A 13040-nucleotide genomic window follows, 5' to 3' on the forward strand; every position below is an offset into this window, starting at 1 on the left:
CCGCGCTCGCGCAGCCTCCGCCTCCCGCCTTATTCCCGTAGCTCAGTTACGCAGGCGGAGCACCGTACCTCCCGGAGGTACGTAGATTGCGCTATGGAAGAGGCCGCGCCGTTCGCGTAGGGTCCGCCTCGATTCCCGAAGCGGCTTTACGACAGCTGGCACTCGGCGGGGGCGGGGCGCTACGGAGCCGGCGTAAGGAGGCCCCCGCCGCTCGTATCCCTTCTCAGACGTGGCGGGGGAGGAGCGGCCGCGCCGCGATGTGGCAGAGGTCGGTGTGTGTGGGCCTGCTGGCCCTGGCGCTGGGCTACCTCTGCGTCCTGGGCCCCGAGCTGCCCCACTCGGCGCTGCGGCACCTCTCCGCCTCGCTGCTGGGGGGGCTGCGCCGCGCCCGCTCCCTCGAGGGCCGCATGGTGACGGCCTGGCAGTCGGCCATCGTCCGCCCGGCTCGGGGATGGGCGCGCGTCGCCGTCGGGTAGGTGCTGGCAGCGCGCGGCGGGGAGGGGAAAGAGCGCCCCTGGTGGCGGGGTGGGGAGCGGCGAGGGAGGGCGCCCCTTCCCCTGGGCCGGGCTGTATATCCCTGTATCTAGATATACAGCGTGCGTGTGTGTGTATGTATCTGGGCCTCACCTGCTGGGTGGAGCTCTCCTGCCTGCGGCCATCGGCCCCAGCACAGCCTCCCTGAATTATTGTGAGCCTCAAAGCTGCTTCGTGAGTTACTGGGGGTTGGGGTCGTGCTGCCCAGCAGAGACCTGGGGAGAGGCCTCTGCTGCCCTTCTCCGGACAGGCAGCTGCCCGCACTGCAGGCGGGCAGGAGGAGAGGCTCCTCATGGAGCACGAGGTGGTGCCATGCTGTAAGACCTCACGCTAAGGCAGCTGGGCGCTTGCTGGATCTCCTGCCTGTTTGTTAAACCTCTCTGTTAATTTTCCAGGCCTGTAGTTTTCCAGGCAAGGGTATTTCCCTGAGAGAGCCACCAGCAAGTGCAGCACCTGCCTGCTGCGTTGCTTAACCAGAGGTGGACCTTGCCTGAGGGGATTAATGGTCCAGAAAACTCATGTACTGGTGATTTATGCTGCATATGGTTCAGACCCATTGGCAAGTCTGTCTCTGGAGACCTTATCCCTGGCTGGCTTGCCTGTAAAACAAATTTATATACAGAGAATGTCTGAGGGAATTGGAGGTGCTGGCCCATCCCCAGGAAGGTGGCAATTGGGGAGCGCGGTCTGGCGATAAATAGGTACAAGGGACGAGCGTATAAAGTGAGGAAGTGAGTGAAGCCTTCACGATAGGGGAGAACTAACCAAGTCAAAGCAAGAGATGCAAAGGAGAGGGATGAGGGAGGGAAGGGAGAGGAGAAAGCAAGAGATGTTGAAGACACCTGTGTGTGCACAGGGAAATCCAACACCCTTTCTCTTTTTAAACTGGAAAGAGCATGAGGGGAAAGTTCAGGAATATCACATTGATCTTAAATGCTGGTTTTAAGTCTGACCATTAATCTTGCCATTTTTTATAGCACTTGACTCACTTTCTTTTAAATATAAGGACATGACAGAATAACTTGACTTTGACTAGAAGATTCGGCCTTCAAGTGTTGGAAGAAGTTACTCCACCTCAACGGCTGTGTAGCCGATACAGTGGTAGTTGGAGTCTGTCTTGCTCTTGCATCACGGTTGATGCAGACTTTCTCCCGTGAATATATGACAAAATAGGTTTTCCAGTGCCTCATTTAGTCGTCTCTTTTGCCATGCCTCCACTGGAAAAGAGCCAGGTATCTTTGGTTTATTCCTTGCTTTCTTCTTTGCTTTAAAGCAACTGAATATATATAATATATACATACACCAAACACACAGGGCCTCAAAGTTCAACAGCAAAAGCAGTTCATTAGTAGCATATCCCTGCTATTAAGGGAGTTTAATAAAAAGCCTGAAGTATGTTAGCAGAGGAATGGCAGGGAGGGAGAAGAAAGACAGCTGGAAGATGATTAGAGGTGTCTCGCTTGAAAGAACTGTGACTTGGTTTATGTCACCTTGCATCTTTAATGATTCATTAAAATATAAAATTGCTGACCTTTTGCTGCAGTGAGTTTGGGGCTAAAATGCTGCTTGAGCTTATTGTTTCTTTGGTTTTCTTTTCTCTGCTGTGCGAGGGGATTTTTCTCTCCTTCGTGTATGAGATGATGCACAATACAGAGGATTTCTGAGCTGGTTACTTTGTATACTGAAAAGCCTCAGGGTTTTTAATGTCCTTTATTTTGTATGATGCAGCCTTCATGTGTTGTGGCCCAAATCATGCGTGAAAGGTCACTGACAAGGAGGAATACTAAACAGCTGTGCGTTTCACGCTGACGTGTAAGCAGGCACTGGCATTTGGAGTGTCGTGTGGATAGACACAGAGTAAGTTAGAGATTCTGCAAAAGTTTTATAGATCATTTGGATCCCTGTCAGGGAAGCATGGGGCAGAGGAACAGAAAAAGCAGTTCCAGAAGGTGCTTTAGTAATTGCTGGTGTCATCTCAGCAAATATTTGGTATATATTGGTATCTTTCTGAAACCAAGGAGTAGAAACAAGGGCAAGCGTTCATAAACTTTCTTCCTGGGGGCCTGGTTCCAGCCCAGAAACTTTCCTGTTCCCTATTCTGAATTAGACTTGTGTTTAAGTTGATGTAGTTTATAAGAAATAGGGACTGGAACATTTGAGACACAGGTTAGACTTCACATAAAGTCTAGATCTGCTGAAATGGTTCTTATCACTTCCTAACTATTGCAGGATTTTTGTCCCATTTCCACTATTTGAGAGAAGGTGGCATGCTATTTCTGGAAATTTGGGATGGTCCTTTTGAAATTGCAGTTTTCAAATATTTCAACTGAAAAATTGGTCTCTTGACTTCTTATAAACAGAACCAGCCTATGTTGGGGTGTTAGTGTGTGTGGTTTTAGTTATTGTTAGCAGTAATAGAAACTCAAGAGGCTGATCTAGTAGACTTAAATACTTTCAGTTTTGTTTTTAACAGTTTTGAATTGTGTGTACATTTTAAACCTGAAATATATATATATTTTTAAAGCTTCTTTATTTGAAGAATTAAAAATTAAAAATGCTATTCTTATTGTGCCTATTCTTTTTTTGAGCAAGCCTAAGGCAGCAAATGCAGTACAACATGTACTGCAACATACGCAACCACCTTTGGACCTACGCAGCTTACTCTCTCTTGTTTTAATTCAGCAGAACGTTAGAAATCCCTCTCTCCTCTGCAGTGCTGGAGCACAATAAAAGCATGTCAAGAGGAGAACGCTTTAGTAGAGAATTTCAGGAAATTCATATGCCTTTGTGGTTTTTTTCATTTGGTTGGTTGTTTTCCCCCTTAGCATGAGGGCTGCAAACAGCAAACATCACTGGCTGGGAAGCGATCTCATTATATTGTCTTGCAAGTGCCCTAAGGTATGTGTGGTTTTCCCAGTATGCATTTTCCTTCTCTTTTCCAGTGTCAATGCCTGCGTAGATGTGGTTCTGTCCGGTGTGAAGTTGTTAGAGGCACTCGGTCTTGAACCTGGGGATGGAAAAAATCATGCAGTCTTGAACTCCAGGCAGGACCTGAAAGAAGCATTTGCTCATTTCATGGAAAAAGGGGCAGCTGCTGAGCGCTTCTTCAGTGACGCTGAGTCTTTCAATCGCATTGCGCGGACAGCCTCTGAGTACCCTGGTGCACAGGTGTGTCTTCCACCTGAAGATAAGCTTTGAGAAGCGTGCTTATTTTCTGTATCATTGTTGACTTTCATTCTCTGTCTAGTGAGAGTGCAAATCGTTTAGGAAAGAAACCTATGCCATAGCTTGAGTGTGTTCATGACCTTCTGGAAAACTCTGCACCTGCTTCAAATAGTAGGGTTTTGAATGGTCTACCCCTTGATTGCTTTCCCAAGACTGAAATGTCAGTCCAAGATGCCTTTGTAAGAACACTGTTATATGGGAGCCAGATGGGGCTGATGCTGTAAAAGGCTCTAACATCTTGTAATGATGCAGGAAGTGAGGAAATAGATCCAAGCATTAGGAGTTGTAAACGCTCTGATCAGCTTCCGTTACTTAATGCAGGATTTAAATTCCCTCTAGGAGTGATGAAAAGAAATAATATGTTTTCTGAAGCCTCCCTTTCCATAAACAAAGTTTTGTTGGTCTAATTTATACTGGGTCTTCTGAATCTAACTTGATACCTTGCTTGGCAGTTAGCTAATTTCTACAGACTGCTTAATGCTGCCTTCTATGCAGTTCACCAGCTGCTTTTGAAAATGAGCTCTAAATGTTTTCTGTTGGTCAAGACTCTCCTGTGTTGACTTGTTTCTCACCATATTTGCCACATTGGCTTCTGGAACCACTGGACTATTAGCTGTATCCTTCTATAGCCTATTTTCTGTCACTTCTGAGTGTCTGTGATCCTCATGACAATCTATATTCTTTGGTTTCAAAGCTTACATCAGAGTTTTCTTACTTGAAAGTTTGACCTTTCTTACCTGAAGAAACTTTCATGGTTCCATTCACTTCATGTGGGCACGGGTAGCAGGTTTAACCTTGATTTCAAACTGGAGGAAGTATTGTCGCAGTTTTTAAATGATTGCTTTTAAGCCTTGCCAATAAAACACAAGTTACCCACTGCCACAGAAAAGTTGCACAGAAGTAGGGGCTTTTTATATTATGAATTAATTGATTCGTACAGGGTTGTGAGTTACCTGAAGGCGAATATTTAGATTTTTAAAAGTCAGAGAAGACTCAACTTGCTGAGATCTCACAGAGAACTGTAAAATTGTTTTGCCTTCAGCCCCAGTAAGCTTTATTATCTTCTGTAACGCTAGACCCTTTTCTAAAAAGCTAAAATCTCTAGCCTGTATTGAGGATGAAGCACGTATAAAGTTATCAAAGCAAGGGAATGCCCATACCTGCTCTGTTTGTTTTACAGCTTTATGTAGGAGGAAATGCTGCTCTCATTGGTCAGAAGCTTGCAACAAATCCAGACCTGAAGGTATGTGTTCCAAAGTTTCGTGCTATTTACTTGTATTTAATGAGGCTCACATTACTTCCCTGTAGATTTTGGGGATCTTGCAGTTATTTCTTAGGTCATGGTGGAACATATGGTTGGCCTTACAAGTTGAAAAGCATAGCTGATTTTTTAAAATTGAATGATTATTTTTTTAAATCAGTTGTTTAGGTGATGCTTAAATGCACTGAAATGGTGGCAAGGGATATGGCAGGGGATCCTTGATTGTTTTTTCTTGTTTTCTAGATCCTCCTTTGTGGCCCAGTTGGTCCTAAACTCCATGAACTACTTGATGACAATGTGGTTGTGCCACCTGAATCTGTGCAGGAAAGAGATGAATTCCATCTTATCTTGGAGTATCAAGCAGGTACCTTGCCAAAGGCTGGATGTTAGATGGGAACCCTGAACATCGCTAAGATAGTCCTGGTTTTAAAGTTGGTTTTTTTGAATTGGTTAATTCCAGAAGAACTGTGTAAATTATCAGTGCTGGCAGCTGTCACTGGGCTAATCCGGTAATTCCATGCACTTCAGGGAGCTGTGGTAGGTGAATAGACATCTAAAAGTCTTTTGAAACTTTTTTCCTTTGTAGTATGTTTACTGTAAATACCGACTCATGCTGCTGTCTTGCCATCCCATTGGTTCTGTATGCTTGTACACTATAACCTATAGAAACCAAGTGGACTTTTCATTTTGTTGTGATGTATAGCCTAAGCAGACCTGATGGATGTAATTCTAAAGCTGTATGAACACTAAAATAGTCCAGTAATTTTCTCTGAAAACAGAAAGGTACCATTTATACATGATGAAATTCAGGGTAACCCTAATGTAATGGCTAAAACAAATGTATTTTCTTGCTGTTTTCAACCTGAATCATTCCATTGGTCCTGTCTCAATATATAGCTTCAGAAAGAGCTACATTGGTGTGACAGAAGAGGGACTATTTGGTAAGGAGGGAAGGCAAGAACCACCTTAAACTTTTTCAGCAGCAAAACTAACCTGGAGCAGCACCCAAAGTGTGCACTCTGATGGACTTCTGGCTGAAACAAGGTTACTATAACTGACAAGTGCTGTTACACAGTAGCACTTGTAAAATTACACTAATCTTTTAAGTAAACCTTAATTCTTCTTGCTTCGGGAAGCATCCTCATTAGATGATGCGTGAGTATATGATGTCTACTTTTCTCAGCATCTCTGTTCTCAGGTGGCAGCTGCCCTCCTGATGCAACTCTGGGGATCTTTGTCCTAGACAGAACTTTGCATAAGACTTATCTTAAGAGGAGGCAGCACTCATGGCTCTTGATGCTGGTTTAGTGGCTTTTCCACAAATGCTGGTCATATCCTCTATAGTATAAGCAGTATACAGTCTGGGAGAGCTGAGTGAACAAGTACGCAGGCTGGTTCTAAGGTGGAGATTCTGCCTACAATAGCCTCAAAAATGCTTGTGTCTCAAGAGCTTTCTGTTCAAGCTGCCCTTTGTGAACTGTGTTTGTTTATTCCCTTATGTTTCTTTCTGTCCAGTTATTGTTAAGTGGCACGAGGAACTGCCTGCTGCCTGAAAAAAGACGTGTGTACATATGGGGAGAGCTGCCAGAGGGCTGGCCGGTTGGACTGTGGCCTGTGTAATTTGTATCCTCTCTAAGCTTGCTGTTGTTACCCTGTTTTCTCATGGCTCAGTGTCTGGAGATGGAGCCCATTTAATTTGTGATCTTATCCAGGAATAAAACCATTTACACGTACAGCACTGATGCAACTCTATTCTGCAGATCATTTCTGGGAGCTACGCAGTCAGGAACAGTAAGAGCCATGAGACTTTTCAGGATGTACCTTCATGATACAGCTTCAGTCAAGCTAACAGCTGGTTGTTGTCAGCAGGGGAAGGTCTCCCCTCTCTTTGCATATCCTGCACACTCCAAATGTTTGGCTTGAACTGGCTGTGATGCTCACCTAATTGCATGCTAAACTAATACAACTGACTAAAATATCACAAAGCTTGCAAAACCAACCAAACAAGTATTGAATTTTCCTTCTGATCAGACAAGCATCTAAATGGGGCAGAGGGAGTGAATGAAGAGAATGAATGAGAAAAAGAGCAAGACTTCTCTTGTGGCTGGCAGTAGCTGTTAATTGTGCACAGTCACATTGTGAAACCATGCCTTTGGATTCCAGCAGGATATCCCAAAACAATCTCCAGATACATGGTTTGATTTGCTTCTCGTCAGAGTTAACTTGCTTCTATTTGTTTCACCCTAGGTGAAGAGTGGGGACAAGTGAGAGCACCCAATGCTAACCGCTTCATCTTCTCCCATGACCTATCAAATGGCGCCTTAAGTATGCTGGAAGTGTTTGTGTCCAGCTTGGATGAATTTCAGCCAGATCTCGTGGTACTTTCAGGACTTCACATGATGGAAGGCCAGAGCAAGGAGATGCGGCAGAGACGACTTATGGAAGTAAGATACTTGAACAGTACCTTACTTTCCATTCCAACAAATGCTTCATGGCAAACTTTTGGTTTCCCAGGCTTGGACTTGTAATTGGGCTGTGTCTTCAGATCTCCCACAAATCTTTTCAGTATTGCATGATAAAAGAAGGATGTGAACTGTAGGAATGGCACAAGTCTAATCCTGTAACACTAATGTTTCTTAGGTTCAGTGGGTTGTATAGGGGAAAAAAAGTATGGTCTGGTTGTCTGGCTGGAGTACGTTGACATAGTTACTGGCTTATCTAGTGGCTAAATTACACTTTTTCTATCCCAGATACTAAGATGATCAAGGTTATAATCAAGATTTGCATTCTTTAAGCAGCATCTGTGTTAGATAATCCAAGAGGCATCTTTCTCATCTGAGCCCAAAGGAGCTACCCCAAGTTTTCTTTTTATTTACAGATCATTGCCTGTCTTACAGCTGAGTGCCCTTCCTGATGCAATGCACTAGCCTTTTTTTTCTTTTCTTTTTCTCTGTTCTAGGATCAGCTGTTCTACAGCTGCTTCAGATTTGTGCGGTTTCTGAATTAGTCCATTAGAAAAGTGCTGAGTTGGGTGCAGATTAGGGTTAGATACAGTTTTCCTGCTCTGGGATTCTGAAAACTATAAGTTGTTTTTATTTCTTTCCCTTAGCAGTACATTCTGGCACTTGTCAGACATCTCATTTGGAATTGTGTTTAAATCCATACACAAGAAGATTCAAGGATGTATATCTCTTAGTCAAAACCCCTTTGTTCTTTCTGTTTCTTAATGAATATGTGGTTTAGGGTGTTTGTTTTTTTTTTTCTTTTCATGTATCCCTGTAGGCTGTGGCCTCCATCTCTGATATCCCTACTGACATTCCCATACACCTGGAGTTGGCCAGTATGACTGATCAAGATTTTATGAGCAACATTATGCATCAGGTAATGAAAGTGAAAGGACATGCTCTTTTTACCAGTTTCCTTTTCTTCAGTAGCACAATGCACAGACTGGTAGATGAATATAGAAATGAAAACTTAAAATTAGGGCTATCCATTTGAAGATAAATTGAGAACATGGGTTTAATGTCTGCTATTGCATTCTGAAAGCTTCTGTTTTCTCTACTGAGCTTACCAGAGTCTCCTCTGTGCAGCAAAGGAGAACTGTAATGACTTAGCAGAGATAGGTTTGTTTTCTTCAGCTCGGAGAGAGTATTCCTTTTAGAAAGGCCTCTCTGGGAAGTTTCCTTTAGGAGGTATCTTACAATGCTCTCAGCTGATCATCAGGCCGTTTCCAGCAAGGAGTAAGGATTTTTTGCAGATCTGAGTTTATCCAGCAACTGTATTTAGTAAAAATACTGTGCAACACAGCTGGGCTCTATTCTCTGATATAAAGATTTTTTGCAGTCATGGGGGAAAGGTGACCCAGGAGAATACTCACAACTCCACAAATACAAGTAACTTTGGTTTAGATTTAGCAGGCCTGCAGATTTCTAGAAAAAACAGGATTTGAATTTGAGCTGAGTTTATAATTTAAAAAAAACTCTCTGCAGAACGTCTTTCCTGCAGATCCTGATGGTTCTTTGTTTAGCTTGACACAGCTCTAATCTCAGTGTTGAGTGTTTGATGTGGATTTGGTATTTTGTTACTCTTCAATGTCAAAGTGTGTGTCTAGAAAATTAATTGCACAAAATGAGCAGGCACCCTTGGTGTGAAATGTTTTCTTGGCTAAGTAATTTTTGCAAACTTGGGGAAGCTTGTACAGTGACTTTGGCCTGCATCTCTCCAGAAAACTGGGTCCTCCCTTCTGCTGAGCACCCTGGTGATAGAGCCAGTAACACAGTACTGTAAAAACAATACCCTGAATGAAGAAGACCAAAGTCTGATTCTCTCTCTGAAGAAAAAACTGTTGTTCCTGTGTTTCTGTTAGCAGGTCTTTCCCCTGGTAAACTCCATTGGGCTGAATGAACAGGAGCTGCTGTTCCTCACGCAGTCTGCCTCTGGTCCCCACGCCTCCCTTGCTTCCTGGAGCGGAATTCCTGATGTGGGTGTAGTCAGTGACATCCTATTCTGGATCCTGAAGGAGCATGGAAAGACAGCGGACCGGGCCTCTGATCTCACACGGATCCACTTCCACACCCTGGCCTATCATATCCTTGTCACAGTGGATGGGTACTGGGGCAACCAGGTTGCTGCTGTGGCTGCTGGAGCTAGAGCAGCAGGGACTCAGGCCTGTGCAACTGAAACCATCGATACCAGCAAAGTGTTCCTTAAAGCTCCTTTGGAGTTTGTGACCTCCCAGATAGAGGCATCTTCCAAAATCTCTTTAAATCCAGATGAGCCAGTGGTGCATTGGCACAGAGAAGGCATCTCATTCCATTTCACTCCTGTTTTGGTGTGTAAAGACCCTGTCCGGACCGTGGGACTTGGGGATGCTATTTCAGCTGAAGGACTGCTATACTCAGAAGTATATCCTCAATAGAAGACTAAGACCCTCCTTTTTCTCCAATACTGTGTGGTATCTGAGGAACCATGGTGTTCTCGTTAGGATTTCAGCTAGTGGTGAAAAGGAATAGGAACAGAATTGGGGTGTGGTGTATTTTCTGGATATAACTGAAAAAGAGCCAAAGAATAATTCCAGGTATAAACTGTCAGAAACATTCCAGTCACTTGGCAGTGACTCGAACACTTCACATTTAGGTGCAGACATTTTAGTATTTAATGTGAAAATTGGCTTTGCTTTGTCTTAAGCATGTGGGGAGGGAAATGAATATCAAAATCCCTGTTTGGCTTAGGTTTGCTGTTTGTAACTCTGAATGGGTCTTGTCTGTTAGTGCTGGAAAGTACGGCAGCCAGGAGAATTTCCTGCGTGTGGATCCCAGGGAGAGCACAGCAGTGCTCGTCCCTGTCTTTCCTCTGATAAATTAAAAATAAAAGGCTCTTGCATTATTTCCTCACAGCACATTGCTATGTGGCAAGAGCAAACCTTCCGCTTGCTTGGTGTGCTGATGAAATCTTCTACTGATGAATCACCTCTCAGCCTTGGTGCCCCAGCATTGGAGGGAGCCAGAGTCCTGAAGTGTGATGCACACTGTCCCTACTCCTTAAATGCACAGAGAAAACCTGACTCAAGGCTGCATAGATTATTTTGGGTATTTGTTGTCTCTGTGACTAATGGTATTCAACTGAGCCCTAGTAGCCTGTGCTTAGTTTTTGGGCAACTAGAAGTGAAGATAATCAAGGTTTATATTTGGAGAGACAGCTTTATTTTCTTGCCAGGTAAACCACAAAACATTACCTGTGTTTGCTGTACACTAATACCAAGAGTTCCAGACGGGGGGGCTCATAGCTGGTGTTCTTTGCTAACAGTGGGTGCTTGTGTCTGGTATTTTACAGAAAAGCTATTGAGTGCTGGAGACTAATTTTTTTTGTTTGAGAACAGTTGTGCAATTTTCTTCAGTTTCCCTGCCTCCATTCAGAAGAGTTAATATATTAGGGAAGGTCCCTCTGGAGGCTCAAAAGCTGCAACAGTGTTTTCCAGGTAAGACTGAAGGGAGGAGGGCTTTTTTAGGGTTTTGTTTTGGTTTGATTTTTTTCTTGGACTAGATCACTGATAAGTTTCTGTGCTCTGGACAGCCTTTGAAATTAACAAGGACACATGGTTCTATTTTTTTTTAAATACTTTGCTTATATTTTTTTCCTCTTCATAGTTGCACACTATGGATTACCTGCACCAGCATTTTTGTTTTGTCTCTTTCCAGCATGGTTTTGTCTCTGTCCACTTCCAGGAACTTCAAGCATATATGCATAGCTTATCATACACATTTTTTCCAGTATAACTGAATTAGATGCAATCAGCATGTCTATGCAAGCCTGTGCCGTACCAGAATTTGTAGGTCACTTTAGGTCAGTCTTTGTATCTGAATGGAGAGGAGAGTCCGTATCACTTAGGCTGGAGCGATCTGTTTCAGTAATGCTGTCATATTGCTGTCAGTGATGTTCTCCTGTTGGAAAATGCCATCGTGAATGCTCTGTAAGGATAAAAATTGACAGCTGTTGTAACTTGTACTGACTTTAGCATACAATGCTCTCTATCAATGTATATTTAACTTCTGCTTTCCCTCTGAGCAAAGTCTTCTGCCTTGTACCAGAGGAGAAATACAAGTCAGTGCTATGCTCTCCTGTAGCTTATCCCATCCTGATCTTTCATTGAGTCTCAGCATTCATCTTCGTGCAGGATCTTCTTAAGACTGGAAGTGTTTCTATCCAGATTTTTTTTGAATTGTTATTGATAAATTGTAGCATGGGACTAGGAGTTCTGCTTTAGTCTTCCTACAGAAAAAATAAAGAAAGTAAGTCTCCTTTCATCCATCTAAAAGGTCTGAGGCCATTAGCAGGGTTATTTTGCAACCTTTGATCGCAGCCTTCTGGCACATCACCCTTAGGACCACCAAAGGCCACGCATCCTGACAGCTGGAGAACTGATCCTTTACTTATGCTAGGTCCCACTTTCCTGACATTGGGCCAAGCTGTGTCAATTCTTGAGTTGGAAACAGAACAAAACTAAAGACACACAAGCTGTTGGCAGCAACAGTCCTGCTGCTGTATTTCATGTCTCTCTTACAAAAACATTCACAGGGATGCGAGGCTGATTGGACTGGCATTGCCTTGTGGCCATTTAAAATCATGTAACTGCACTAACAGAACTTGTCCAAGGGTAAGTTATGCTTAGATTTAACAAACGGGATTGTTACAGGCCTAAATTACCTTTTTTTTTTTTTAAACTACTTTGAATAAATAACTGCTATAAACAAGTACGAAAAAGGGGTTTATTGCTTAGAATTCTTCTGAGCCTAAAAGCTAAACTCTAATTATTAACTCCTCCTTCCTGCTGCTCCTGTTCTTTCTCACCAGGTAGTATTTCTTCTTTGGCCTGTTGTTGGTGTGCTGTGAACGCCTGTCACTGTAAGTCACTTCTCAAATGACAGTAGCTCGTGATGGCTAGACTGCTGCTTTATCTATATAACTGCTTTGATCAGGCATATAGAGCTCGCCTGGTCACCAAATTCACTTACCAAGGATAACTGTTAACAAGCGTGACCTGTTAATCAGATATGCCATTGGTATCCCTGATTAAGTTTTCAAACAATCTATATGATAATAAAACTGAATTGAATGGCAGGACCCAGCAGCCAGTCTTCACTTCGTGTTTCACATGCTGTGAACACGATGCACTTAACTTCACTCTGCCCTCCAAACTTAATTACAATAAGGGTTGCAGAGTCTCTTGAAATCCTTTTCCTGCACATGTAGGCTGTCTCACACCGCTGCACAGCTACAATAGCGACAACAAAGAAAAGCTGCTTTGTCTTTAACAGACCTTGCTGAACAACAGAAGTGGAAATAGCTAGTGGGGTTTTTTCGGCCTGTATAGGGGAAAAAAAACTAGTGACATTTATATTGATTGTGGGTTGTGTTGTTTGGTCGGTTTGGGTTTTTTTGTAAAATACAGAAGTCCTTGGTAGGCGAGATTTTTAAACAAATTTACCTAATGGATTATAAAAATCCAGATCTCTCTTCCCCA

The 13040-nt window shown here is 43.3% G+C and overlaps 1 protein-coding gene across 4 annotated transcripts; it reads left to right on the forward strand.

Moving 5' to 3' along the window:
* Positions 1-81: 81 nt before the first annotated feature.
* ADPGK (ADP dependent glucokinase) lies at positions 82-12068 on the forward strand. Of its 4 annotated transcripts, XM_072871590.1 has the most exons (9): positions 84-268; positions 1541-1766; positions 2263-2391; positions 3477-3702; positions 4940-5002; positions 5264-5384; positions 7268-7464; positions 8303-8401; positions 9387-12068. In XM_072871590.1, the coding sequence occupies exons 4-9, from the start codon at positions 3610-3612 to the stop codon at positions 9936-9938; spliced, it is 1125 nt and encodes a 374-aa protein (XP_072727691.1). In that variant the 5' UTR covers positions 84-268; positions 1541-1766; positions 2263-2391; positions 3477-3609; the 3' UTR covers positions 9939-12068. The 4 variants fall into 4 exon arrangements, with proteins under 4 accessions (XP_072727690.1, XP_072727689.1, XP_072727691.1 ...); XM_072871593.1 differs by lacking the exon at positions 2263-2391; XM_072871589.1 differs by lacking the exons at positions 1541-1766; positions 2263-2391 and having other exon boundaries at positions 82-472; positions 9390-12068.
* The last annotated feature ends 972 nt before the right edge of the window (positions 12069-13040 follow it).

The sequence above is a fragment of the Ciconia boyciana genome, chromosome 8 (assembly GCF_034638445.1).
Source record: "Ciconia boyciana chromosome 8, ASM3463844v1, whole genome shotgun sequence".
Taxonomy (NCBI): Eukaryota; Metazoa; Chordata; class Aves; order Ciconiiformes; family Ciconiidae; genus Ciconia; species Ciconia boyciana.